The sequence below is a fragment of the Crocodylus siamensis genome, chromosome 7 (assembly GCF_052110815.1).
Source record: "Crocodylus siamensis isolate JL-2025a chromosome 7, ASM5211081v1, whole genome shotgun sequence".
In the NCBI taxonomy this organism is placed as follows: domain Eukaryota; kingdom Metazoa; phylum Chordata; order Crocodylia; family Crocodylidae; genus Crocodylus; species Crocodylus siamensis.
The window spans coordinates 90,343,205-90,370,291 of record NC_143401.1 but is presented as its reverse complement, the minus strand read 5'-3'; the positions used below and the strand labels follow the sequence as shown (position 1 = coordinate 90,370,291).

The window sequence follows — 27,087 nt, the reverse complement described above, 5'->3', positions numbered from 1 at the left end:
GCAGTTTTTCAGGGTTTCTATTTATTTCCTTAGTGTGGGATTGTTGGTGAAATAGGAATCTTTGTCATGTAAAAACAAAGGGGTGATTTGTTTTAGACAAGCAGCCATTAGGCCTACACAGCACTTTTCTTCAACAAAAATGTCATTAACTGTTTCACGCCATTGATTTACTCTATGTTCCATCATTGTAGGCATCTTAGTCAGTATATTATGTTTTCAAGAGATTTATTGACCGACTGAACCAAAGGGGTTAGTCCCATGTCAAATGTGACGTGTCTGCAGAAGCAATTTCATTTTCTCTTAGTTTTTCTTATTTCTTAAGATTGTTTCTATTAGGGAAGCATTAGAAGAAAAGATGAGGCAAAGAGATAGTCCTAACTTGAATTGTCTGAGGCCTGACACTTTAAGTCATTTTAAAAAGGTATGTGTACTTACTTTTTATACATTGAAAATATGACTCTGAAACTACTCTGAAATAATATCGCTAGAAATTGTAGGCAGCAAGATGTATTGCAAATGGTACTATGACAATTTGGGAATTGGTGTAAGGTACGGCTAAAGCATGCTGTTTGATCTTGGGGTGAGTTAGTGTGTACCTGTGTCAGCCTGCTTGTTTGCCTTCTCTATTGTCTTTCTGTCTCCCATGTTGCGTTGAAATGCCCAGGGGTGGTTACACAGGTCTAATCATGCATGAATGCCATCCATTTAAGGGAAAGCCCTTCAGGCATCTCAATGAGATGATTGAAGCCTGTGGAAAACCAGCATACATCTACAACAGGGGGGTGTTAGTCTACAGCCAAGGTGTTAGTATCATTGTTATAAATAGAAAGGATGAGAAGTTGGGGAGTGCGCTCACGGACACAATAAGCCTGGGGAAAGGGGGAAAAGAGAGGGACAGGGTTGTTGGTTGTAGCCGTGACATAAGCAGGCAAGATTCTTTGAGTAGATGTGATATCTTCTATTAGAGCAACTAAAGAGAGAGGCATGCTCACATGGCAGGGGTCCCATCTGACCACTGGGCCAACCAAGGAATAACACCGAAATTGTATGGAAAAGAAGGAGAGTCCATGATTCAAGAGAGAAGCGAGGTGCAGTAAGGGTGGACATTGGGCTTGCTTGGAGGACTCTGATTGAAACCCAGCGAATCTACAGAACAGCAAGGAAACGGACAGAAAAATGCCCATTGATGTCTTTGTTAATTCGCATATTTCTATATGCTAGTGCTCACCAAAGTGAAAAGTACTCATATTTAGCACCTTGCTTGGCCTGCTCACTTTCAGTTAGCACTGGGCTGTCCAACTGGTGGTCCACAAGCCACGTGCATCCTGTGAGAGGTTAATGTGCAGCCTTCAGGTCTCACTGGCCACTGTTCCCCCCATTGCTCCTGGCACCCCCTGGAAGCTCCAGTCTCTTCCGGCTGCCAGTCTCTGCCTTCACCCCAGGGTGCAGAGCAACACGGCAGCACGAGGAGCTGAGGGTGCCATGCCTGGGAGTGGATCTGGGTAATGTACTGGGGAAGGATTGCACCTACGTAGTGCAGTGACGGGGAAAGGGGTGCCCTCCCAGATTCACAGTGCAGCAGTGGGGGGCACCCGCGTGGACTCGTCATGTAGCGGGGGATGGGGAAGAGCATCCACATGGCATGTGCCCCCTGTTAGTGTGGTCCCCGGGGCATGTGCCCCTAAAGAGTTACCGTGTGCCCCTAGAGAATGGATCAGAAATACAGAACATCTCCATGGCTGGGGCTCTGGAACAGGGCATGTAACAAGTACCAGCACTGGTTGTACAGTGTAAAGCATTTGGAGCATGTGCCCCCATTCCTAAAAAAAAAAAAAAAAAAAAAGAGTTAACAGACCAAGCCTATAATTTGGAAGTGAGCCAGAGAAGCCAAAGGAAGAGAGAGCCTTAAAGTTTCTGCAGTACCAGGGAAGCTTATGTGTACAAGCGTATTGTTGCACAAACCCAACAGCGTAGAGAGTGTTCAGCTGGGAGGATCTCCACTAAGACAGATGCATGCAATAATTTCAAGATAGCGTTAGGTGTTAATCATATCGTTTACTCTTGTTATCAACAAAGTGAGCGTAGAAACAAAAATGCTGCCTAGTAATTGAAACGCAGGACTGGAAGTGGCAAAACTCACCTTCTCTTCCCAAATCAGATGCTAATTTAAATGTAACCTGACTAAATGGCTCTGTGCCTTATTCTTTGGTTCATAGAGAGACAGTTCTTGCAATTCTTTGGATGCCTTGTCTTGAAAGACCTGTTAGAATAGGGACCGAACTCTGATCACATCATTAATGGTAATGAAGCTAAGTTGCATTTTAGAGCCTGAAACTGAATGTTAAAATATATAAAAATTGGACAAATTTGAAAATACTGGTCACCCGGCCAGGTCATGGAAAATGGAGCACAGACCACATTATCTGCTATCATTGTTATGTACATGCAGTCAAGGTGTTGCTTCATTCAGAGCTTACACATGTGTTTAAATGCAAGACACAGTGACTGTTGGGCAGACTACATTGGTTCCCTGCTGTTTTGTGTTTATGGCACTTTGGGGGACACCGACTTATCAGTTAGTTATAAACTTCCAATTGCTAAGTGGAAAGCAATTAGAATTTTTTTACAAAGGACTTGCTATTGAGTAGTAAGAAGTGCAGCAGCAGAGGAGGGTAAGATGAGATTTAGGTTGGCCACCTAGCACATTTTGTCTTTTTGGGTATATTCTTGAAAACAAAATCACTGACTATAGCCCTTGTATTAGAAAACTATGGCATGTTTTTGTTGTTTGGGCGGGGGGCTCACAATAACCTCCTGAAAGTTTCTCCACGTCTAAGCCACTGAACAACAGAGCCCAAGACATTCTCCTGCGCTTTACTCTCGGTCTATTAGATGAATACCATTATTCATTCCTCTGCTTTCGCCATTTTGGAATTTGTCAGGATTTCTCAGAGACAGCAGAGCTGAACGCAGCCCTGCTAGTTCTGCATTTGCAACATAAGCTTGTGTATACAATGTTCCTAAGACAACGTACAGGTACATTCTGGTAGTCTAGCTAACGACTCTTATAATGTTTTTGCCTGATAGATAATAATCCAAAGAACTTCAGCTACTAGCTCATTAGGTCATGCTTTTAACAGCTGATTTCCACCCCAGCAGTCTGAGGAGTGAGGACTCTTCACCTTTGGGCTTACAGAGCAGTCTGTACAGCCAGGGAGCAGCACACCTCGGGGTGCAGAGAGAAATGCATCTCCCTGCTGTAACGGAGAACGCTTTGCAGGAAGCGTTCTGAGTTGCAACGATCCCCCGGACCAAACCGAAGTTCACCGTTGGTTCCAGGGGGAGGGGGATCTAGCTGCTGGCTGCCAGCGTGCAGCCAGTTTCCCTTAGCAGTGGCCAGTTCCAGCTGTTTTCAGAATGGGAGGGGGAAAGGGAGCAGAGGGAGCTTGTTCTAGGGGTTCCCCAACTGGCACTGGAGGGTAGGCTGGGTGAATTGGTGCCCCCCCCCAACCTTGGGGGCAGGGGAGCTTCACTACACCTGGCCCACCCTCCATCGGGGCTGACAAAACCCCATACCGAACTCCCTCCCCCGCCATTCTGGAAACAGCAACAGGCTGAAAGGCAGCGCAGACACAAGTTACACTGTTTTGAAATGCCTTTATCTGCCTTGTCATGCAAAGAAGGTTCAGATTTTCACCCGATTGGCCATTTTTTCAGCAGTCTGCTCTTGTGTTTGGTCACAGCTTTCTGTGGCCAGATCGGGTGAAAATTGTCACTTCTGTCTGCGCCCTAAGTGAGAACTCCGGGGCAAAGGTTAAATATAGCACACTGCTTTGTGCTTGCCTTTGCAAAGGGCCTACGCTGCATGGTGACTAACTGGGTGCTTTGAGCTCTGGATAGGCCGATGCCTCCTCCCCCTCCTCCAGTTTTTAAACGTTTTACCTGACTTTCCCTTCTGTCCTCGCTTTTTTTTTTTGCCATATACCTTAGGGGAGTGATGGGAATGACCCAATGAGCAAGGGATAGCATTCCCGTCTCACAAGTTTTTGCATCTCCCCTTTATCTGTTCTCTCATATTTGGCTATAGATCTGAGGGCAAGATCACACGTGTACATAATCAGCAATAAAACCGAGGGCGTGATCACACATGTAGAGAACGAACACTGCCAGAACACATTATTACTGTTCTGTATTTAGCTGCAGTGTGGGGAAGTGCCAAATTGCACTTCAGGTTTCCAGTAGCTTATGGTGGAAAGGTCTTTGTGTTCATTTACTTTTTGCAGCCAATGACTAATATTTACAAGTAATTTTACAGTTACTTACAGGCAGACGCAGCTTTTCTTTGCCTGAGGCTGTTGAAGGCACAGAACAATGTAATGCAAACAATGTTGTGCTTCTCTACCAGTGGTTTTTAGTTACAGACTCCACTGTTAGCCATTTGAAATTAGCTAACTATATACAAGCGAAGATAGTTTAACCGTGACACTTGTTCATTGTTTTGGCCGTCAACTATTGTGTATAGGCCTTCTTTATAAATGAAGGGTGTTACTGAGCCCGGAGGATTCCCAGCAATCACCCTGGAACTGGGTTAACTGCTAAAGAAACTTCCCTTTATCAGCCACATATCTCCACCCGATGAAAGGAGCTATGCTATGTATAGAGCTAGACACACGTTTGTTTTTCCTGGGCTGGGATGAAGAATCTGTGGCAAGGATGAGAAGTTACATTTTTTTCTGAACCGTGAAGTGTTTCACCAGTACCTCATCAGCAAGAGTCAAAGGACCGAATTCAATGCAACTAGGTCCTGAAACACGGGTAATATGGCTCATATGTAGAGTGCATAAAGCCCTTCGTAGGCTTGAGCACATATTAACTCTCTCGGTTCTGTCTGCACCAGTCAGGCAGGCAGTTTTCCCATGCTGCCTGAGCTAAACTTGTAATTTTACAGGGCTGTCCTCCTACACAGAGAGTACTGGCACGTAGGAGGACTTGCTAATCTAGCTGGCTTTGTACCGTCAAACTGTGTGAGCAAGTTCATTCTCTATGTTACAGCCTTGTTCAGAAACGAGATTAAAGCACGCTTTGCTCAGACAGTTAAGGATGACTCAAAATATAACATGCGCGTGTGTAAACAGAATGTGGTATGAACCCTGCTTATAGTTACGATATAAACTTGGCAGAAATGAAATAAATCTCTGGTGTAGACAGGCTCTTCCTGTATTGAGGCAAAGGACCCCTGCAGAGGTTCCACATTGAGTAAGACTTCTTATTAACATTAAATGCAGCCAAACTCTGTAATACGTAACCAGTGCCATCCCTACTTTTGGACCTGGCTTTGAAGGCATTACACCATGTGCTGCAAGTAGCTTCTAAACCTAATACACAAAACTCTCCCAATCCTAATCCGTCTTCAGATAGCATGTCAAATCCAGAAGGTATGTACATAAAATACTATGACTTGTATCCTGATTTCAGTTGCAGGCAATCCTTGGACTTATGACACAATTGGCTCCTGAAAACCGTGTCTTAAGTCAAAATGTTGTAACGCGGAACCAATATTCCCGTAGGAACAATGTTATAAATGGGGGATTGGTTCCTGAACCAAGGCCCGATACCCTGTTTTCACCAGAAATAACCCAGGATTTTGTAGTCAACATAGATGAGTAATATAGCTCCATTAATGTACTTATATTGCAAAAAGCAGTCATATTGATTTGGAAGGACTTCTTTGAGGTGACTTCGCTGGACTTTTTGAAGGGCTCTTGGCTAGAGTCTTGTCAGGAGTCTCGGCTGCAGGTTTTTCTGGAGTTTTGTCTGCTTTCTTAAAGAAAGTGTCCAAGGATGTTTGAACAGATGTTCTCCAGGGAGATGGGCGGTGCAGCGAACTTGTTCGCTGGCGTGTTGTCGAATCAAGCATCGTAAAGTCGAGACCGATGTCAGAAAGTCAAAACGGTGTCAATTTATAAACATTGTAACTGCCATTTGTTGGAACTCGAAACGTCTTAAATCAAGGACTGCCTGTAATTATATTGGGATCTAATCTGTGAAAAGATGATTTAATATACAACACCTACTTCAAGATATATCTATCTCTTTATAATTTGTGTTAGCACTCAGGTCCCTGGTATTTGTGAGTTAAGGGTCCATCAGTGTCACTTTTATATGGCTTTCTATTGTAATGAAATTGATATATTGCATGTATAACCTAATTCCACAATTTTGATCAAATTTTTTGCATGGAAAATATTAAGAGGGGGCTTTCAAATGTCTTAGAGAAGTGATGATATCCCCTCGGATTGGGCAGTGTGGTTTTATACTTTCTTCTGAAAAAAAACTGGAGAGACGTTTAAGCATGTCAATTCCAGTTCAAAAGTTATACAAGCAAAAACTCTTGACCACGATGTTGAATATCAAGTTTGATATTCTGTAAAGCTAAATAATTGAAAATAATGCTGCAAATAAAAGGCATTCATTTATTTACTCAGTGTGCCCATTGTTATCACTAATAATGCATTTCAACATATGGAAATGGCTAGATAATTCTTTTGTGACTTTTATGCTGGATATTGTTATTTAAATGAACCTGCACACCGTACTGTAATGAAGAAATACGTGTTTTGCCTAACTCAGTTATCAACCGGCATTTCAGCAAAATGAGAATTTTTTCCTCCATTCATTCTGAGGGGAATCTGGAGGTCACTATTTTCAATATGGACCTTTTTAAAGCTTTTCAACAGTGAATAATTATGAGCCACTGCTTCTGAAATTACCTGTATTCAATGTAGGGGAGAAGAAACTTTTATCATTTGTAATGAAGTACACTTACTCATTCAAACTTTGTAAGACTTCCCTAAAATAGCAGTTTTATTGTGCTGATTTGGTATTAGGAAGACGAATAAAAGCATGCCATTTTAAAATATACAGATACCCTTGTTTATTCAGTTTTACTCTTCTTGAATTTTGGATTTATCTTGAAGAATAATGCAGATGCAAAAATGGTGTTTCATGATTGCATAAATGAAGTTATCAGTACAAATTGCTATTTGCTAAAACAACTGTTACTTCAGTTGTAGTTTCAAATTCAATTTGCACTTTCATTTGAAGAAGAAGGTTTAAAACTGTTTTGGTCATGCTAATTTTTCTATATTAAGTTTTAGAAGGGGATTTTCTTTTTTTATAGTTCAAAACTATGTAGAAGATACGGATTGAAAGTATGGCTTGCAGCAATGGGCTTTGGACTTCTCTCTCTCTCTTCTTCACAAGAAACAAACAGGTTGGCAGCATGCGTCAGTATAGAGAACCAGTAAAGTCATTATCTAGGGGATGTACTTTTTAATGATATACAATAATTTGTTAATTATTGTCAGGAAAAAAGCATGCAGTTTTACGTCTGAAAATGTATGTTCTGGTTAATGGGAAACATTACCCTGCAGCTTTTGTGGAGTTTTTTGCTTTTGTATTTGAAGCAAAAAAATCTTCTTGTTCCACATTTTGGATCAGGTCTAACTCATATATCATCCCAATATAATAACCAAATACTAGATAAATGCAAAGGCAAAGTAGAGCAGTTTACTTTTCGAGGGTATACGCTGGTTTTGTGTTGTCACAGTGGCCTCATTTCCATTGCAGAGAAGGATGGGCTCTAGACCTTGACGGAGTTGGTTACTGTATTGTGACTGAAACAAATGGTCAGCGTTTTTCAGGAGGATTGCACCTTTAGGTGCTTCCAGTCTTCCAGTTCCATCTTGTAAAGCACCAACAATGTTGTTAAGGCTAAAAAAATTACAAATAAGTTCATCGATAAAATAGTTTTAAAATTATTGTAAAGAAGCTTGTCCTTTTTTCCCAACTTTAGGAGAAATAATATTATTTCTTATTCACTGGAAAACATAACTGTTCATCTTTCAATCTGGTCAGAGTTAAATATACTGTTGCATTATATCCCCAAAGTACAGGTAGAAAAGCAAAGGAAAGCAGGGGGATCCAAGAAAAAGCTAATGAGTGCCTAGAGATGTGCAGGGATATTGCTGCAATATGCCGTAATAACAGTGTGTTGGAACAGCCTTGATTAATAGAGTCTCGTGTATTCAGCGTCCGCATGCTTCAAAATGGTGGGAGCTCGTCAAATGAGCTTTAATTAAAGCACCCCTGCCGCATATTCTGGAGCACAGGAAGCTGAATACATGAGACACTGCAGGTGTTTTAATTTGAGTGGCTCTTGGAGAGCTGCTATAATTCAAGTGCCCACCCCGGAGCACGTGTAAAGATGCCCAATGTTGTTAAACACTTGAGTGGTACCCAGGGACCATAGTGATGGGCGCTATATGAGTAGGAAATTCCATCATACCATACAAACTCCACTAAAGTCGTAAGGGATGCATAGAGGGAATATGAGGGGACATGTGCCCCCTCTGAGAGCACTGGTGCCCCTCTGACAGTGGGTGCTCCAGCTGGTAGGGGGCATGGAGAGCATTAGTGCCCCCTCTGAAATTGGCTCCAGTGGCAGTGGAAGTGCCAGCGGTGGAAGTCCCCTCCCAGTTGCCAGCTGGCTGCCAAGGGACCCTCCCCCAGCAGTTGTGCCCTGCTGATGCGCCCCCAGACTCGGGAGACACCAGTTGCCCATGACTAAAGTAATATTTATTAAAACACGTTTGTTGTCTTTTACTAACCCTCCCCCCACCCAAATGTCAATTATCTATATACAGTAATCTGAAAGTTTGGCACAGTTTTTAGTGTATATAATAATTTGGTACGCTCCCTTGTTCTACCCATCTCTCTGCCTATGTAATGGTAATTCATGCAAATGAATCATTGAAGAATCAGGCTGAATGATAGAATTTTAAGAAGAGAGAAAGAGAAATGAAAACATTAAGTCATTATAGAACCTACAAGCCAAATCATAGGCCAGAATCACACTTCCCTAAGTACTGTACAAACACAGAACAAAAAGAGATGATCTCTACTGCAAAAAACTTATAGCCTAAATGCAAGGCAGGAGGCAACACACTGACAGGCATGGACATTCAGGGAGTCACTGAGATGCTTTTTCATAGATTCATGGAAGTAGAGTCGGAAGGGACCTTGTAGATCATCAGGTCCGACTCCCTGCCCTGGGCAGGAGAGAAAACCGGGCTCAAATGACCCCAGCCAGGTAAACATCAGGCCTCCTCTTCAAGCCCCCCAGGGTAGGAGCCATCACCACTTCCCTTGGAAGTTGGTTCCAGGTCCTAGCCACCCCGACTGTGAAATAGTGCCTTCGAATGTCTACTCTAAACCTACTCTCCAACAACTTGTGGCCGTTATTCCTTGTTACCGTGGGGGGTGCTAGGGAGAACAAGGTCTCTCCCAAACCCTGCTGGTCCCCCCTAGTGAGTTTATAGACGGTCACCAGGTCCCCCCCTCGGCCTTCGCTTGTGAAGGCTGAACAAGTTCAGGTTCCGTAGCCTCTTTGTAGGGTCTGCCCTGTTGTCCCCGGATCATGCGAGTGGCCTCCTCTGGACCCTCTCCATGCTGTCCACGTCCCTCCTGAAGTGCAGCACCCAGAACTGGATGCAGTACTCCAGCTGTGGCCTGACCAGTGTCACGTAGAGGGGGAGGATCACCTCCTTGGCCCTGCTTGAGATGCACCTGTGGATGCACGACAAGTTTCGGTTAGCCCTGCCAGTTGTGACCTCACATTGTCGGCCCACGTTCATCTTGGAGTCAGTAATGACTCCGAGATCTCTTTCTGTCTCCATGCTCTCGAGGAAGGAGTTTCCCAGCGTATAAGTGTGCTGCTGGTTCCTACTGCCCAAGTGCAGCTCCTTGTACTTGATTGTATTGAAACCCATCCTATTTTCGTTAGCCCACCCCTGTAACCTGTCCAGGTCCTACTGTAATCTGTCCTTCCCTACTAGCGTGCCCACCTCACCCCAAATCTTGGTATCATCAGCAAATTTAAACAGGCTGCTTTTGACCCTGTCGTCCAAGTCACTAGTAAAGAAATTGAACAGCGCGGGCCCAAGGACCGAGCCGTGGGAGACTCCACTGCCCACTTCCCTCCAGGCTGAATATGACCCGTCCACCACCACCCTCTGAGTACGACCCCTCAGCCAATCTGCAATCCATCTGACTGTGTAGGCATCAGTGCCACAGTAGCCTAGTTTTTTAATGAGGATGGGGTGGGAGACAGTGTCAAAGGCCTTGCTGAAGTCCAGGAAGACTGTGTCCACGGCGACACCTGCATCCGATGCTTTTGGGACTTGATCGTAAAAGGCAATCAGGTTGGTCTGACAGGACCTGCCCCTAATGAAACCGTGCTGGTTGCCCTTGAGCATCATCCCTGAAGCAGGCCCATCGCAGATGTGCTCCTTGCACATCTTCTCAAAGAGTTTCCCCAGGATTGAACTAAGACTAATGGGCCTATAGTTGCGCAGGTCCTCCCTCTTCCCTTTTTTCGATAGACAGGAGTCTTAGTACAACTACAGCCTGCCCATATTCAAGTTTTTTGGTGGGCATGAAAGCAACACAGAGTTTTGGCAGGGATTTGAAGGAGAACAATAATGTGGTTTTGCAGATATTTGCACAGAGCTCTTCTCAGGAGCTTCCAGAAGGGGCGTGAAGGGGGAGCAGGATGAGGAAAGCACAAAAGCGTGCATGAAAATTTGGCAACATGGGCCTATTAGAAGTGGAAGTCAACCTCTCATAATGAACTAAAGATCATAAGTGTGGAGGCTGTGAAAGGCATTGACAGTGAAGACGATCCACTCGTGTTTGGCTCATGTTGAGGAAGCCAGCACACAGTACAAAAATAGGGGTTACATGGTCTAAGCAATGAGTGAAGAAAATAATGTTTCTGGCAGCATTCGAAGTGGATGTGACCAGGGCAAGATGGCATTTTCCAAGGCCAGAGGAGAAGATGCAGCAGTAATTGAGATGCAAATTAATAAGTCTGAGCAAGAGCAACCTGGTCTATCCTGCTTTGCTTGTTTCTGCTTTAAGTGTTGCAAGATGCAAAAATACTTTTCCATAGACAGCGAGTTTGAAATTGTGTCTTCAACGTGGTGTTATGGGACAGTCATATATATCCACATATTTTTACCTCCTAACACATTTTTTTCTCCGTGGTCATTGCTGACCATGACACCTCAATTTTACTAGCCTAAATGGGTCCTGTCTTTGTAGTATTTACAGCTTTCCATTCATTTTTAACACATCACCCTTAGTAGTTTTTAAACTCATACTTATCCAAACTCAACGTAGTCTTCCAAATGCTATTTCATAAATTCATCCTTCATTCCTCTTAGTGACTGTTTTGCCAGTCTGATTTCCTCCGAGTTTGTCCACAGCTCTCTGTTACTGAGAATCAGTTCCCAGAAAAGACCTGCGGTATTTCAGGCGTGATCTCACCAGTGTCAGATGAAGAAGAGCTAACAGCCTCCTACCATGATGCAAGCCCCTGGGTATGCAGGCCAAAGCCGTGGCTCATTTTCACGCTGTATCGCATTGCAAGCTCTTAACTGATTTGCGCTCCCAGGCTGGTAGAGCCAGTGTGTGCTGCGGAGCAGGCACTCCACCCTTAAAATGAAGGCCCTCTCCCGTTGCCAAATGCATGGTTTTTTGGGCAATTGAGAGGTGAGGTTGATTAGTTCCAACGAAAGGCACAGCCCTCACTGCTTAGCTGTAAGGATGCATATTCAAGCCCAAAGGGTGAAGAAGTACGGGGAAATTAGAGCTCCTTGGACTTGCAAGTGAGGGGCTTAGTAAACTTCCTTCCCACCCCACTGAAAAAGAGCTGTGTACTTTTTAGCTATATATGTCATTGCCATACTCCGTTCAAATCCCCCTTTAAATTTCCTCCAAAAAATTCAGTCATCTAATTTTGGCTTTGTAGATGTCCAACCAAAATGGCCATTCCACGGAAAACTTACAACGTGGTATCAAAAGTATTCTCCCTTCTTCTCCACACCTATTACAGCAGAAATAGAAGCTGCGACATGGCTAAGGCTGCTTAAATGTTCCCGTTCCAGCCAGCTGCTCTCACTCGCTTGCAGATTTTTAAGACTTACAAACTTTCAGCTGAAAGTCTGTTAGTCTGACTTCTACCCTGAGGTGAATCTTTTTAATAGTCTGAGCCAAAAAAGATTTTTCTCATATTTTAGTGTAAGAAAATGGGGACAAAAATACACTGTCCTGATTATAAAAATAACCTTTATTATATTTCTTGCGTTGCAAATAACTTTGTTGTTAAATGATTGCGAAAATGGACTCGCTGTTTTGTCAAATTGGCACTCGTGACTTAAAATGTGGACACAGGGTTTCACAAATATCTGACCGCATTAGCATCAGGTGGTTCATTTGTCCCCAAAATGTATGTGTTTTTCCTCATTTGCTGCTTTAAAAAAAAAGAAAAAAGGAAAAGATAGAAACTAATATATTTTAAAGGCCTGTTTGCCACCAGAGTATTTTTTTAAGTACATGTGTGCCCTTATGAAATCATATTCTGTTTAAAAAAAAAAAAAAATCTGAAAAACGTTATGACTTTATTTGAGGGTATAGATGATTGGGGTTTTCCAACCATCAGTTCTTGTTGAGTCAAAAGCAGAAATGAAATAATCCAAACTGGCCTGCTAGTGTAATAGCAATGTGTTGCTGTGCTGTGTGGCAAGACATGGGATTTAGCTTGACCTCAGCACTTCCACACTGTGTGCCGCTGGAGGCCGATGTGGTGTGCCCTATCTCCTTGAGACGGGTAGATCCAGCACCGCTTCTCATGTAACCAGCTCCCAACTGGCATTCATCGAGCTGCTGCGAAGGTCCCATCCCTTAACTCTGTGCTTTCTGCCCTCTACCCTGTAGCAGCTTGCGAAGAGAGTAGTAGAGACAGGATTGGCATTGCCACTCTTGAATTCAATGCAAAAATAATTACTGTTTGGATGTCCTGGGTGGCCCTATTATACCGTGCACTTAAGACGATTTTATAATCTGCTTTCAAAGCTGAAAGAAGATTTTGATGTGATATCTATATACAGTGTTGTGATACATAACCGCTGATTTAACATAATGTTTAGCCCAATTGCGAACATTTTGATCGGTTTAGCACACAAATTATGTTAAGGCAACTACCAGCTATAATTTGGTAAATTGGGAGACTATTCCTATAAAGAGGCACAAAAGATTGTAAAGATTGAATAAGTTCATTGTCTTAGCAACCACCCGGGGTAGAGAGACCTTTTCTCCCCCCACTCACCCCCCTTTTTAAAAATACTTTGTGGTTCACCAGTGCAGACACTGCATATCTTTGTATCCCCACGCAGTCACCATGTTAATAGTTGTTTGCGAGTTGTGGTCAGTTAATTTGAAAAAGCTGGCATGCTGGTATTATAGGTCCCAATAGATTTTTCTTGCTTCAAATGTATTATTGTTGCTTCGGCCCAAACCCCCACTCATGACAGAGTTCATTATAGCTCTTTAATTTATAATACGGCTTGAAAGGATGAGCCTGAGATGATATAACAGGAAGCACAAGTTCTTAAACTTTCTGAGCCACACATCATCCTGTTTCCATTTTGTACTAGTTTAGTGTCTCTTGCTGCAAATGGATGTGCTGTTTCAATAAGGAGTTATTGTTAATTTTGGATCCTAGCACTTGTTTCATTGTAAATATAATAAAATGTTCACTGACATTTGGAACTGGACATATTCTTAGGCCACTGAATGCATGTGACTGACTTATTTTTCGGTTTTATTCTGTTAATAAATGGAAGGAGTTCATCTAAAATATTCAGTGGTTGGTGATACTGCTGTAAACCTAGCGCATTCTGGGTTTGCTACGCCAGCAGAAGCCTGACAGCGCCCTGGAAATGGAGTTGCTAGCCATTAGAAAGGAGACCTAGCCATCAGGACTCACGAATTTTGCTTTCACGCTCTGTCGCCCATTCAGTAGGTGAGACTGGACCTGTCCCAGGTTTATCCATCCATTAAGGCTTATAATACCAATATTAGTTGCAAAGACTAATAATAGGAGATTCTTTGAAGAGGGATACAGCTGAAGAAATATATCACTTGTACCCAAGACCTTCATACCCCTATCCTGTGTTGGCACGGGGGTAAGGTGGCTTGACTGCTTGCGTTGTGCTCTCTCCTTGTTGCTGTTGGAGAAGTGACCGTCACTGTTTTGCACATCAGCTCTGCGCACTCCCTGATCCCATGGATCCTACCTACTCCTACTAGTTCGGAGAGCTTTTGTAGGCAACAGATCTATTTCATCAGGTGTAAGGAAGGTGTTCCCTAGCATCTAATGAAATAGGTTGTTTCCCAGAAAGCTCATTCCTCTTTGAACCAGTTAGCCTCTAAGGTGTCACCCTGCCCTAGAATTTACCTAATCCTTACTAATCTCCATGCTTGTCTCCGTGGCATGTAAACCGGTTGGGAATTTTTCAGCAAAACACTCTTTTTTCAGAAAATACAGATCTGTCAAAGTGAACATTTTTTTTTTTTTACCAGGTGCTTAACTACCAGTTTAGGCAATCTTTGGTCAAAACGAGAGAATTTTGTTTAAGCTAGATATCAAGAGGCGCTACTTCACGGTCAGGGCAGCTAGGATCTGGAACAACTTCCAAGAGAAGTGGTGCAGGCTCCTACCCAGGGGGTGTTTAAGAGGAGGTTAGATGAACAACTTGCTGGGGTCGTTTGACCCCAGTACTCTTCCCTGCCATGGCAGGGGGTTGGACTAGATGATCTACTCAGGTCCCTTCCGACCCTAGAAACTGTGAAACTATGAAAATGTATTTTTACTCCTCTCTCCAAACAGTCGTTGCACATTCTTGGGGCTCCAGCATCAGATTCCTGATCCAAAAGACACTTACAGAAACTGGAACACTTCCAGCAAAGGAAGCGGGGGCTGGAAATAGGCATCATCTTATTTCTCTTTTGTGCTGCATGAATGCAGCATCAAGGCAGCATAAATGCAGAACAAGTAGATACCCGTACCCTTTGTTGCACCACGTGACGCAAAAGTCAGTGGCACGACAAAAGGTGGTAATAGACTCTGCCACTTTATTGTGGTGGATGTCCATTACCTTGTGGCGCTTTCCCTGCTCATCCAGGCTCACGGGGCTGGCTGAGTGGGGAAAACGCCGCTTTTCCCACTGCTACAGACCCAGGGCAGGGGGAAAAGTGTTTCCCCTCTCAGCCAGCCCCAGGGAGTTGGCTGGGTAGGGGAAATTCCCCCTTTCCCCACTGCTTGAGACTAATGGCGGGTCCGGTGCAGCAGGGGAAAGTGCTTCCACGTGGGGCTGGCTAGGTGGGAGAACAGCCGGCGTTTCCCGGCTGCCACAGACCCACGTTGGTCAGACCCACATTGTTCCCTGCTGCTCCAGGCCTGCAGGTCTAGGGCATTGGGGAGCACCAGGTATTCCCTTGCCCCGTGAGCCCTGCAGCGCTGGCTGAGTGGGGAAACACTTTTCTCTCCTGCCCCAGACGTACAGTGCAGGCCTGGGACAGTGGGGAAGGAAGGGAGATCATGTTGCCCCTTGTCCCACACCATCATGGGTGGGGCAAAGGGCAATGTGCATTTTGCCCAGTGAAGCAAATCCATTCGGCAACGTCTGTTTCTAGCCTGAGAGACATCCAGATTACCCAAGCCCATGGTGGATAGGGGACTCACCTGGGATGCGGGAGACTGAGGTTTGAGAACAGGGACTTGAATCTTGGTCTGACAAACCAGAGGGATGTGCACTAGTCACTGGGAGGTGGCTCTTCTGGAAGAGGTAGGAATACTCTTTCCCTGTCTGTCACTTTAAATGCTCTTGTTTGCCTTCCGATGTCGAATTGGGAATATTTCAGAAACCTGTGTGGGCCAGGATACCAGTTTCCTGCCCAGCTGTAAAGCTGAGTTTAAGAAAATGATCTAGTGCACCTTTTTTTCCGCCACCCGGATGTCATCAGCCGCTTCAAAGCTAGCACTTGCCTCCTCTCTTTATATATAGCATTATAAAGAAACAGAATTAATTACCATAGGGTTTCAATGGTGGCGGCGAGGTGGGATACCTTCCATACTTACCATTCATACTTCCAAACGACCAGGTTTAAATTCCATCCTAGGGGAATGCAAATTATGCTGTATAAAATAATATATCATTTCCCCAAGCCAGTGACAAAAGCCAGTAATGAAGAGTTCCAGTAAATCACAGATTGCTTCTGTAAAGAGTCGAGAATGAGAGATGTGATGAGTTATAGCAGTCATTAACATTTGCTGAATGCTGTACTTAGTATTAGTGTTTCGTATACGTCTCATTCAAACATTTCACGGAGAAAGAGTGGTATAAATAGGGTAACACTAAACAGATGGGCCTGTATGCAGAGTTTCTAAAGCTTTTTGTGTACTTCATGTCAAAGATAACAAATCACACAGGTCAACAGCTAGTGTCAGCTAGTGAGAAATGATTGTACATTTTAAAAAGTAAAGCTCTTGAGGTGCTCGTCATGTTGGGGTCATGTGGAAAGCAAGATGCTTCCCTCCAAGCGCAGAGAGTTGGAGAAGGAATGTAGAGAGACAGGGTTGTTTAAAGTCTAAAAAAGTGGATTATCTTCGATACATTTACATTCAAGACCATCCCCCCGTGCTCTCCATTGAATCACTCCTATTTTGTCAGACATTCCCTTTAGTTTTATAGGATAAAACAAAAATCTCCAAAGGACTCATTAGGACTAGAGTTATCTTGATGCCTGGGGGAAAATTAAGGATGTACAAATTATTTGTTCAGTTCTTTGAAGTAATATTTTTTTCAGGGACAAATATACAAAATGTGCTGCTTTTTCTTTAATATGTTGCTTTTAAGAAGAGCCGTCCTTTTGTTTGGCAGTTTCGAGATTCGTAAGCTCACCGTTAATATCTGTGAATACCTATATGATACATGGTTATTTTTAAGGTATCCAGCCCTCTAGTATCTGAACACTCTTGGGTAAGTCATTAATCCCAGTGAAATATTTTGGTGTAAAATTTCATCCTAATAATTAAGTATCAGGTCAGAGTCTCTTTTGTAAATGAGAGCGTTCAAGAGATCAGTAATGGGTTACAGAGCCTTTCACTTGCAGATCATAGCCAGAGTAGTAACAGCAGGAAGTCCTTATAAACCTACGGTCATTTTTCAGCCAGAAATAAGGGCTGAGTTCCTAGCAGAAAAGCTATGAATATCCCATAGGTCAGAATGGGTATGGATGGGGTCTGAATGGTGTCCCTACTCCTGGAAGTGACTCCTCCAGGTCATGGTCATGAACATTCACTGGACAACTTCTTAACTTGCAGCTGCCGATGTGCTGTGGATACAGGAGACACCAACTTTCAAGTCTGCCATCCAGGAAACTTTCCTCAGCACACTGTTTGCTTGAGGAGACAAAAGGACACAGTCTCGAGGGTATACTGAAAGGGCTCTGGCTTTCCTGCAAACAGAAAGTCATGTTAGCATTTAGAGCTCATGTGTTTCTTTCATGAGCCCATTCTCTTCTTTGTAACTCAGCTGGTGTATCTTAATATGGACCCGGTGGCCGTGAAAATGGATGCCACCTTCAAAAATACAATCTTACCTTGCAGCTAGCTGCTGGGTGAACTTCAGCATCAGGCAAAGCATCCTATGTATGCAGCAGTGGCTTTCAATTTGGTTGTGCGGCTAAAACCTCAACAGTGAAAATGGCTTTAGAAGAGTCATTTTCTCTTGTCCAAGTCTGTATGAAGAATAAAAATCATGAGATAATAATTCATAGATCATAAGGCTGGAAGGGACATTGGAAAATCATCAGGTCCACCCCCCTGCACCAAGTAGGAAAGACAACTGGGGTCAAGTGACCCCAGCAAGGTGACCGTCCAGTCTCCTCTTGAACATTGCCAGGGTAGGCGATTGCACCACCTCTGGAGGGAGCCTATTCCACAGTCTGGAAACCCTAGTTGGTAAGTAGTTATTTTTCCTAATGTTGAGCCTGAAACAGTCTCCCAGGAGTTTGTGACCATTACTCCTAGTTTTCCCCAAGGATAGTTGCCAAGGGTCTGATGAAAAGAAACATTTCAGATCTCTGCCAGGCAAGCGAGCCTGCTTTAGGTCTAATTTTTTTTTTAAGACACTTTATAAGATCTGGAGTGGAGTGGGAATGGTAGAGAAAACCATGTCAACCATAAGTCACTTGTTCTGACTTAGTAGAAGAAGAAATGTCACCTGTGACACACATGCAAAGAAGGCAACTTCAGTTTTGTTTTGCATCGCCTCTTCCATACATACTGCATCCCAAAGAATTGCTCAGAATTACGGATCACAACGTAATTTTTTTTTTTTTTTAAAGAAAAGTAAAAAGCCGTCTAGGGGCATAGTCCAGGAAGTAAAGAAAAGTTTTCTGCTTCCACTGACAGTGAGGAAGAACATGGATGTCACTTTGAATGATGAAGTAACGTGCAAGAAAAAAAGAGGCTCTGATACAGCTGAGACTCCAGAACCCTCCCCGGATTCACTCTGCAGCGGCTTCTCTGGGAATTGGCCCGTGGAAAGCAGTGCGCTGCTCCAGAGCTCTGCGTGTGTCCCTGACTTTTAAATCAACATTATCTCCATATCAGGGTCCTGTTTTTGATCTGCACTGCCCTAAATTGTGTCAGGGACCACGTTATTCTGTAGGACCCAGATGGCCAGCAAAAAGCAAGAAATTCTGTGGTAGATTCCCCTATGATAAAACGTACCCAGGCTTTCTCTATGGCTGACATGTGTCTTTGGATTTCTGTTCTATAGACATTTCTATTGGGCTGAAATACAGGACCTTCTCTCTGCTTACATTTTCCATTGCCTTCCTACCACATTACCAGAAGAAGAAAAAAAAACAGAAAATAAAGCAGGGTAGGCAGATATTTTTATGCAGACACACTCCTGTTGACATGGCATTTAAGAAAGGGGAGGAATGGAGAAGTTGAGATTCCTGTGGAATAAATTTGTACCTTGCTTTACATTTTCTTACCAGATACCATGATAAGAGATGTGGAATAGCAGGTGGGTCGATGGATACACCTGTTATGCATGTCACAGTGGACACCATGGTAAATGTTGTATTGTCACTTACTTGAGATGACCAAACACAGTAGGTCTGTGATTTATCGTTATGTACTCATTTGAGTGACAAAAACATGCCTAATTCAAATAGCAAAGGAAAGTATTAAACCCCTTCGCAGGGGTGCTGTAGTTTCAATATGCAAGCAGAGAGGTGACATGATGGCCTGTCAAGCAAGAAACCTTACAAACATTGCGGCCTCTTTGAATCTGCTACAGAAAAAAGGAGCAACACTTAACTGTTTTAAGATGCACAGGGATTTTCAGAAGCACTGCTTGAAAGGGAGTACAAAAAGGAAAACAGCTTTCTCCTGGGCTTGTTTCTGTTTGCACAAGTTCTTCATGTTGTAATTGAATCACACATGTATTCTAATATCCAGAGAGAAGAATAGTTTCTGCTCAGTTCTATTTTTATTAGGAAAAAAAAATTCTCTTGCATGCATACATGTGCATATACACATAGGTACTTGTGGCTGTGTCGTGTATATCATGCTGTATACAGTAGCTATAGCTCTCTTCCATCATTATGTCATAATGCTCCCTTGAAATACATAAAAAAAAGAAAGACACCCCATGTTTTGATTGTCACATTTACCTTGCATTATATTTAGATAGTAGCTGAAGAAGTCACTAAAGCGGGTACCTGGAAGTGATTTAGTACGAGAGTTGACACAAAGCCAGCGGGTCTATATTATCACTTCCTGTTAACTGACTAATACATTGAGCTGTTTTGACATGTGACCTGTTGATGTTGGCAGCTCATCTTTTCTCAGCCTATTGTAACGCCAGCCTTCTCCTCCCTAATTATCACAGCCTGCACCTTCCATGCACACACCCGCAGAATACACACGCATACGAACACACACATGCGTGCACACATTCCATTCCGCCTCTCCTAGGCTCGTTGCCATTATTTGCAGCTGCCTCTAAGTATTTCCTCCTGATGAGAGATCCCATATGTCTGTGAGAGGTCTAGGTGACCAGGTTCTGAAGTTTACTGCTCCAGCTGGAAAGCTTCTGTGAGATACTGCACCACCGTGCAACAAGACTGCTCCAGCCAAAGGACAGTCTCGCCATTGTACATGAAGGAAAAACACGTCCATATAAAAAACAAAAAATCATAGCAGACTCGAAATAAAGTTAGGATTTGATTTAGGAAAAAACTGAAATAAAATGCAGCCTGTAATTGTTATAAAATGGTTGTGAGGCATGTCAGCTAAGGTGTTGTCAGAGGACAACGCATATTATTAATATTTTCCAAACGTTTGCTTGTTTGTTAACTTTTTGTGAGTTGTGCACATGTGAGCCACAACGCAGAAGGCTCTGTGCAGATTTCGATGGTGTTCCAGTCCCTGCCCGGAGAAGAGTCCAGTTGCTCTCAACTTTGTCTCCAAAGTGAGAAACCAGGGAGTGTCAATTAAATGCAGTTCAGTTACCTGCAGAAATACTAGAGACATTCTGGGGGCTTTCCAACCTGACATTTCAGTGGATATTGTTTTTAGTCCCGACCCCACAGATCCCTTTCAATCTTGCATAACATTGGATGACAGTTTCCCCCCTTAATGCCATACACAGTATGAAGCATGTGTTTTTCAGAAGCAAAAGCCTTAATGATCTGATTTGGCATATATCAGCATAGCATAGCATGTTTAATTCACAGCCTCTGTTGTTATAGATGCTGATCCCTCCTACCTCTGAGGCACAGTTACTTAACATTTGCACCTTTAGATTAAACTCAAAACTTGCAGGTTGGCCCAGAAGTGGTAAGAATTATCAGCTGGGATTTATTGAAAAACAATTCTTCTCATCCATTAGCCAATGATACAGCATGATGTTGCTCGTGGTTTAAGAGAGGCTGCCTTACAGAAGATGCCCTACTGCACCGCAGACTAATTTCCTGCACAGTAAAGCATTACCATCTACACATGTGTGGCAATTAGGGCATAGTAGATTAATTTACTAATAGTCCCATCAGATGCAAGTGGTATGTGGCGGCACAGTAAATTACTGTGCTTAAATGCACAAGTAGACGGTAACATTGACTGTGTCTAGAGATGAGTGCAGCCATGTGGTATGTGGCGCCGCAGGCACCTCTGTGGCACCACATACTGCATTTTTAGTAGTTCTCCGCGCTGCAAGGGAGCAGCATGGACGAGGTTTTTTTACCTCTAGGTATCTAGGGGGTCAAAAAAAAAACCCACAGGAAAAGGAAAGCAGAATGGCGCACGTGGTGGCAGCGTGCACCACCCAAAGCTGAAGCCTGGCCAACCAGAGCTGCACGCTGCTGCCCGCCAGGCTCCACGCAGCCAGCTTCCCCTACCCAACCTGGGGTAACTTGCATTGCGCCAGAGGGCGCGTGGCACAGGAATTCCCTGGGGACAACTAGCAGCAGCACTGGTTGTCCCTGGGGAACCGAACATCCATGCATGTCTGGATGTGGCCATTGGGATTAGTTTGCTCCGGCTCAATTTGAGACGGAGTATATTCAGTTGCATTAATTGCACGTGTAGCCGTGCCTGCCATGAAGCCCAGTTGTAGCACTCATTTCAGTGGAAGTTTTGCATGGCTAACAGGTAACCATTAGTCAGCTGTACTGTCTCACTGGCAGATGGTGAAAAAAATACCTTTCACACTGGAGGTTGAACACTGAAACTATTTTGCTATCTGTCATGAAGGTACCTACAGCAGTGTAAACCTGTGGTGGAGATGTGCTCCTCCAGTGAAACAAAAGCCTGCACCAATTCATCTGTCAAGGCTAAGGGAAAGCAATGTGGATTGTAGTTAATGCTGGAGGAAGAGAGAACTAAATTGGCCGTAAGCTGTGTTTCGCCTGCTCCCAAGTAGAAATCATTCTATTTTGCTGGTGTAACATGAACTCCAATCAAATGCAGAAAGTTAGAGAGGTAAACATGCCATTTACTTTTGATTGTGTGCATTAAAGAACTCCAGGTTTTTGCTGGTAAATCATGTCATTCCTCATTCCACGCTGCGTATAGAATGACTGTTTGTGTCAGATGCAGGACTTCTTTTTTCCATCCTGGAAAAGTAAACCTAATCCAAAATAAGTGTGTCTTCTGATACTGAGAAGCCTTATGCCTTCCATCACAGCCCATCAGGTGACAATACAAGACATCAAACAATACAGTGATACTTAAAGTGACAGTAAATAAAACATCAATTAAAAGAACACTTTTGGGGATAAATTTCTCCTGACTAATTTTGAATGATAAAAACTTCAACTTAATCTCTGGTGCATTTATCAGCTAAATTTCCTTCTTTGTATTATTACAGTTAATACATTGTATTTATTCTTATTTTATTTATTTTTAAAATTGTATTTGTTCAATTAGAAGCCAGATTTCAGCCTTTATCTTTGTAGGTAGCTGATCCAAGACAGTTTTATGTAAATAGCTTAATTAATTGGTACCCTTCAGTTGAAACAGCAACTTACAAAGGGAGTAATCCTTTTCGAGTGGCATAAGCTGTTTAGAAAAAGGCAAAAAAAACAATGACTGGCTTAGGCACCTTGTCACACAATTATAAGTTATTTGACAGAAGTAACTGTAATAAAGCAGAAGGCCCCTGCCCAAATTGTATTTTTCAATGTAATTAAAATAGCATCAACTTTAAGTGCAGTTACTATATCATCTTCAAATCTATTTTATTTTGAGACTTAATTATGTAAAATTACAAAACTTCCTGATAAATGGTGCAACATGTTGATGGCAGCAATGTGGCCTACTTATCAAGAAAGCCACATTTCTGGAACAGTTAGCTGTTTAACACTTTCATGTTGCCAGCTCCTTTTGAGGCTGCCTAGCGCATTAAAGCTATTGCAGAGTGTTGCGGCAGGACACGCCACGCAAAGCCCTTTCTCCATGACTATTGATCATGCCCCTCTTCCTGACCACTCAACAGATCCATAGACTAGAGAGGAAGTGGAGGTGAAGCTGGGATTCGTCATCCTTTTTATGTCCACCAGTCTATCTGTGGCTCCCTTCGTGGTAAATCTTGGGCATTTTAGTTCCCATGCTACCTTCTTATTGTTGGGTTGGTTTATGGTTGGATGGTTGAGTGTTGAGAATCTGATGGTGGTCAGGTTTTCCTTCACTTTCTTAGCCCTCCCTTTGGGACTCTGGCGCTCCCCGTGGTGAAAAGAGCTTACGGAAGCTGCAGAGAGATGTGCGACTCCGAGCTATAAATCTCCCCTTAAGAGGTCGCAAATCTCATTGCCATCATGACAAAGTGTTGGGCTCTCTCTTTGCATTAGCTTTTTCACAAGATAATGATAAACGCCAATATACGATCATTTTAAAAATCATAGTGGTTCCTACACACTGATGGACATGAGGGGTCTGCCCCCACTTTGGCTACCTGTTTGGTTTTTTTCTGCCACATTTGTTTCTCTACTATATTATAAGGTGATGAACACAGAGAGAAGGGGTTGAATAAATAGCAGCATGGTAATGTTCAACAGAAATCCTACAATATTACCCTCATTATTATCCCCTTTTATTTGGGTGGTATTAGTTTGGTCGTTTGGTTGCAGGGGGTGGGGAGGGAGTGGTTTCTTTTTCTGTTTTGGGGGAGGGCTTTAAGTGCGGAAAGACGTAATTAATGCATGGCTGTTGTCAAATCTAGTTCAGACTGAAGAGCAAGAAAGTGCAAATAGGCTCAGTCATTTGTTTTCATTGGAAGGGAGTGGGAGAATACCTGCCCTGTTGTTTTTCTTTGCCAGGAATGACAGAGGTCATGATAGAGCCAGAAGGATGCAAAAAATGGGCTGGAAGAGTTAGAGAGAAATTTATTTGTAATAGATCATTGGATCTGCTTGGCACTGCTGTTTAGAGGAGACTCAAGAACGAAGTAGCTATTTTGGATTTTTTTGTCATGCACGCTTCATGATAGTAGCTGAACGCCTTACAAGTTTCAGAGTTAAATAATGTGACTGTATCTCTTCTTACTCCCCAGGTAGGCCATCTCTACTTTATTATTAGTTGAAGATGGCAAGGTTTCATTGTTATTCTGATGTCTTGCAGAAGTGAATTTTATTCTTGATCTAGCTTCTGAGGTAGCTCTGTCTCATAAGCTCATGTACCCAAGTCTTGTGGCTGACCGATTCCTTCGAAGTGAGACCCTCCAGGAAATGATGCTTGTGGGTAGCTTTGGTCCATCCAGGAGGGGGTTTTGAACATGAGGACAGAGACCTTGACTTGGGCTCTATTCAGCAGGGAACCAGTGCTGAAAGCAGAACACCATGGTGGTGTGCTCACAAAAATTTGCATTGCTAGAAAGATAGGCTGCTGTGTTCTGTACCAACTGCAGCTTTTTCAGCATTGGCAGCTTCATCCCTAGTGAGTTGCAATAATCAAGCCTAGAGGTCATGAATGTGTGAATCGCCATGGCCAATACCTGAGCTAATAACAAAAGTCTAGAATGTATTATTTTTTTCACAAGCTATTCTACTGGAGGGTGATCAACATTGTTTCCATCTTTTAAAGAGGTGATAAGGGTGATTCCTGGAATTATGGACCTGGGAGGCACATCAGTATAAAGAAAAGAGTTGAGAGAATGATTAAAGATGATATAAAGCCCCTAGATGAGGATAATATGATGGGGACAAATCAACGCAGTTTCTATAGCCTGTCAGAATTCTTTGAAATAGTTAACAAATAATGGATAAAGGAGAACCGGTGGATATAATTTATTTAAACTTTCAAAAGGGTTTGGATAAAGTCTTTTAAAGGAGGCAATTAAGGATTCTTGCTAACAGTGGGGTAGGATGTAAAGTCTTGTCATGGATTTAGAACTGATTTAAAGACAGAAAGTTAAAAGTAAGATTAAATAGCCATTTCTTACTGTCAGAAGGAGAAGATAATGGGGTGTTCTGAACCAGAGGGAGGACTGGTAGGCTTCATTTTTTTTAAAATAGCATTTATATTAAATTGCTATTGTGCATAGAATATAATTAGATGGTATTCCCTACAGCATACATATACAGATGAGCATTAAAATCTTATGGCTTCAAGAGTGTTCCCCTGCTGTCATTGTCATTCCACGTGGTTAAATAAAGGGAAACTAAAATAAAAATTAAAATGTCTTCCAAAGAAAAGCATCGCCTGCTCGTGTCAGACAAACACAAACTGTACCTTTCCTGAGCTAGCCAGCCATTGCCCAAGAAAGGAATCAAAGTTCACTCCATAATGACCAAGTTCTTCTCGGGTACAGAGGATTTGTGAATAAATACACAATCTGGCTCATTAAGGCTCCAGTTCTGCTCTGCCGGGGCCCCCAGATGACTTCATTTCTATTCCATTTAAGTGAAGCCCTGAACATGCCTCACTTGTGTGGGTCCTCTTAAGACCTGGTTGAGTTCTAGATCAAGACACTCCATAACCAGGCAATGTAATAGCTGATGAGAGTCCAAACCGCCGGGGTACGGTAATGCATATAGATTTTTTTTAAAAAAGACATTCTGCTAGAGTACTATGAGACCTGAATTTGTTGTACTATCTTGGGGAAATAACCAGTGTGTCATCAATGAAGATATTTTATCATGCGGCGAATAAGAAGTTGGCATAAATTAGAGAATGATAAGTAAAGTATTTAATAAAGCTACTTTATAAATGAAAAGTTCATCCTTGCCTTGTATGTCCTGTTGTGCTTGTTCTAACAGGGGTCCCACCCACCGTGTTGAGCGGAAGTAGCAAGCATGTAGAGAACAATTGGAAGTTTTTCAAAAGAGACTTCAAGAGAAGGACAAAGTAAAGACTGTGACTGCCTGGTGTTGAGCAGCAAAGAGAAAGGAGACATGTAGCAGAAGTTTTTATAAAGGCCAATCAGGGGCGTCACTTTGATTTTTTACACATTGGCAGAATAAGAGATTATATGGTAAAACTTAGAAGTAACAAACTGTTTTTGTTGCATTGTGTAGTCAAGATTCAGAACTCCTGACAATATAGAGACAGTTACTATACCAACATTGGAAATCAGCATTTTATAACAATAGCATCTCCTTTTAATAAATCGTCACTAGTGTCAATAAAATCTCTTTCTCCATATCCCTGATCTGTAGGATATAATTGCATGGGTATCGCATAGGCTTCATCTCCCTCCTATGAAACTTTCCATCTTGGTACTCTTTGCGGGTAAGGACATCATGATGGAGCAACCATTTGTTAACTCTAGCACGGTGTTCGTCCAGCTGTATTTATTGTTGCTCACATTATGTCAAAAAGTGAGGTTGGGCCAGTAGCTAAGGCACTAACCTTGGGACTCTGAGAAACCTGAAAAAAGAGACTTGTCCTCTTCTGCTCCAGCCTTGCCTGTGTGACCTTGGGCTTGTCATTTAAGCTGAGATCCTCCAAGGTATTTTGTTCCAACTCCTATTTTAATTCATGAGTCAAACAATCAAATAAATACATTAAACCATCAGACCCCATCTGTAAGTGGAGGATAACAGACTTCCTTGCCTTGTAGCACTGCTACCTAGTAGGCTTTGTGAATGCTCAAATATGCTGTAAACTGGAATCATCCACGCACCTAAAGCAGAACCTCGTTCCTACTTTAAAATGAATGCAGATGCCTTTAGAAATGGGAGGAAGGATCTACCAAGAAAAGAAAGAGACCAATTTTGTTTCACATTTGTAGAAGCACCTAAGAATGAATCGCATGTCTGTGTAATGGTTATTAGGAAAAGGCCAGCTCAATGGTGGTCCTGAGATGCAAAAGTCACCACATCTCAAGAGTTGCCCCTTTTTAGTACGAAGGCTGTAGCAAAAAATCTAACCTCCCATAAAATCAAATGAGTCAGCACATTCCCCAAAATGCATGTAATATAGCAATAAGTGGTTGAAAGTTTACTTTTGTGTAGATTGGAAATGTACAGAATAGGGAGACATCAGTAAAAAAAGATGCCCTTGATTTATCTAGCTGAGCCCAGTCCCCAAAGCGTTTTTTCCCACAAAGTTTGTTTGTTCTTACAAACAGAAAGCTGGTAGATGTGTCTCATTTTTCATATATGTTT

General features: G+C 42.8%; 1 protein-coding gene across 4 annotated transcripts in view; it reads left to right on the top strand.

Moving 5' to 3' along the window:
• VTI1A (vesicle transport through interaction with t-SNAREs 1A) overlaps positions 1-27,087 on the top strand; it is a 342,273-nt gene that overhangs the window by 257,223 nt on the left and 57,963 nt on the right. The window contains exon 8 of one of the 4 annotated variants that reach the window (XM_090056594.1): positions 25,738-26,044. The exons of the other annotated variants lie outside the window; for them this stretch is intronic. Coding sequence (XP_089912720.1) covers positions 25,738-25,768 — 31 coding nt within the window. The 3' untranslated portion in view covers positions 25,769-26,044. Of the gene's footprint in view, positions 1-25,737; positions 26,045-27,087 lie in introns of those variants that run through there. 4 annotated transcript variants of the gene reach the window in all.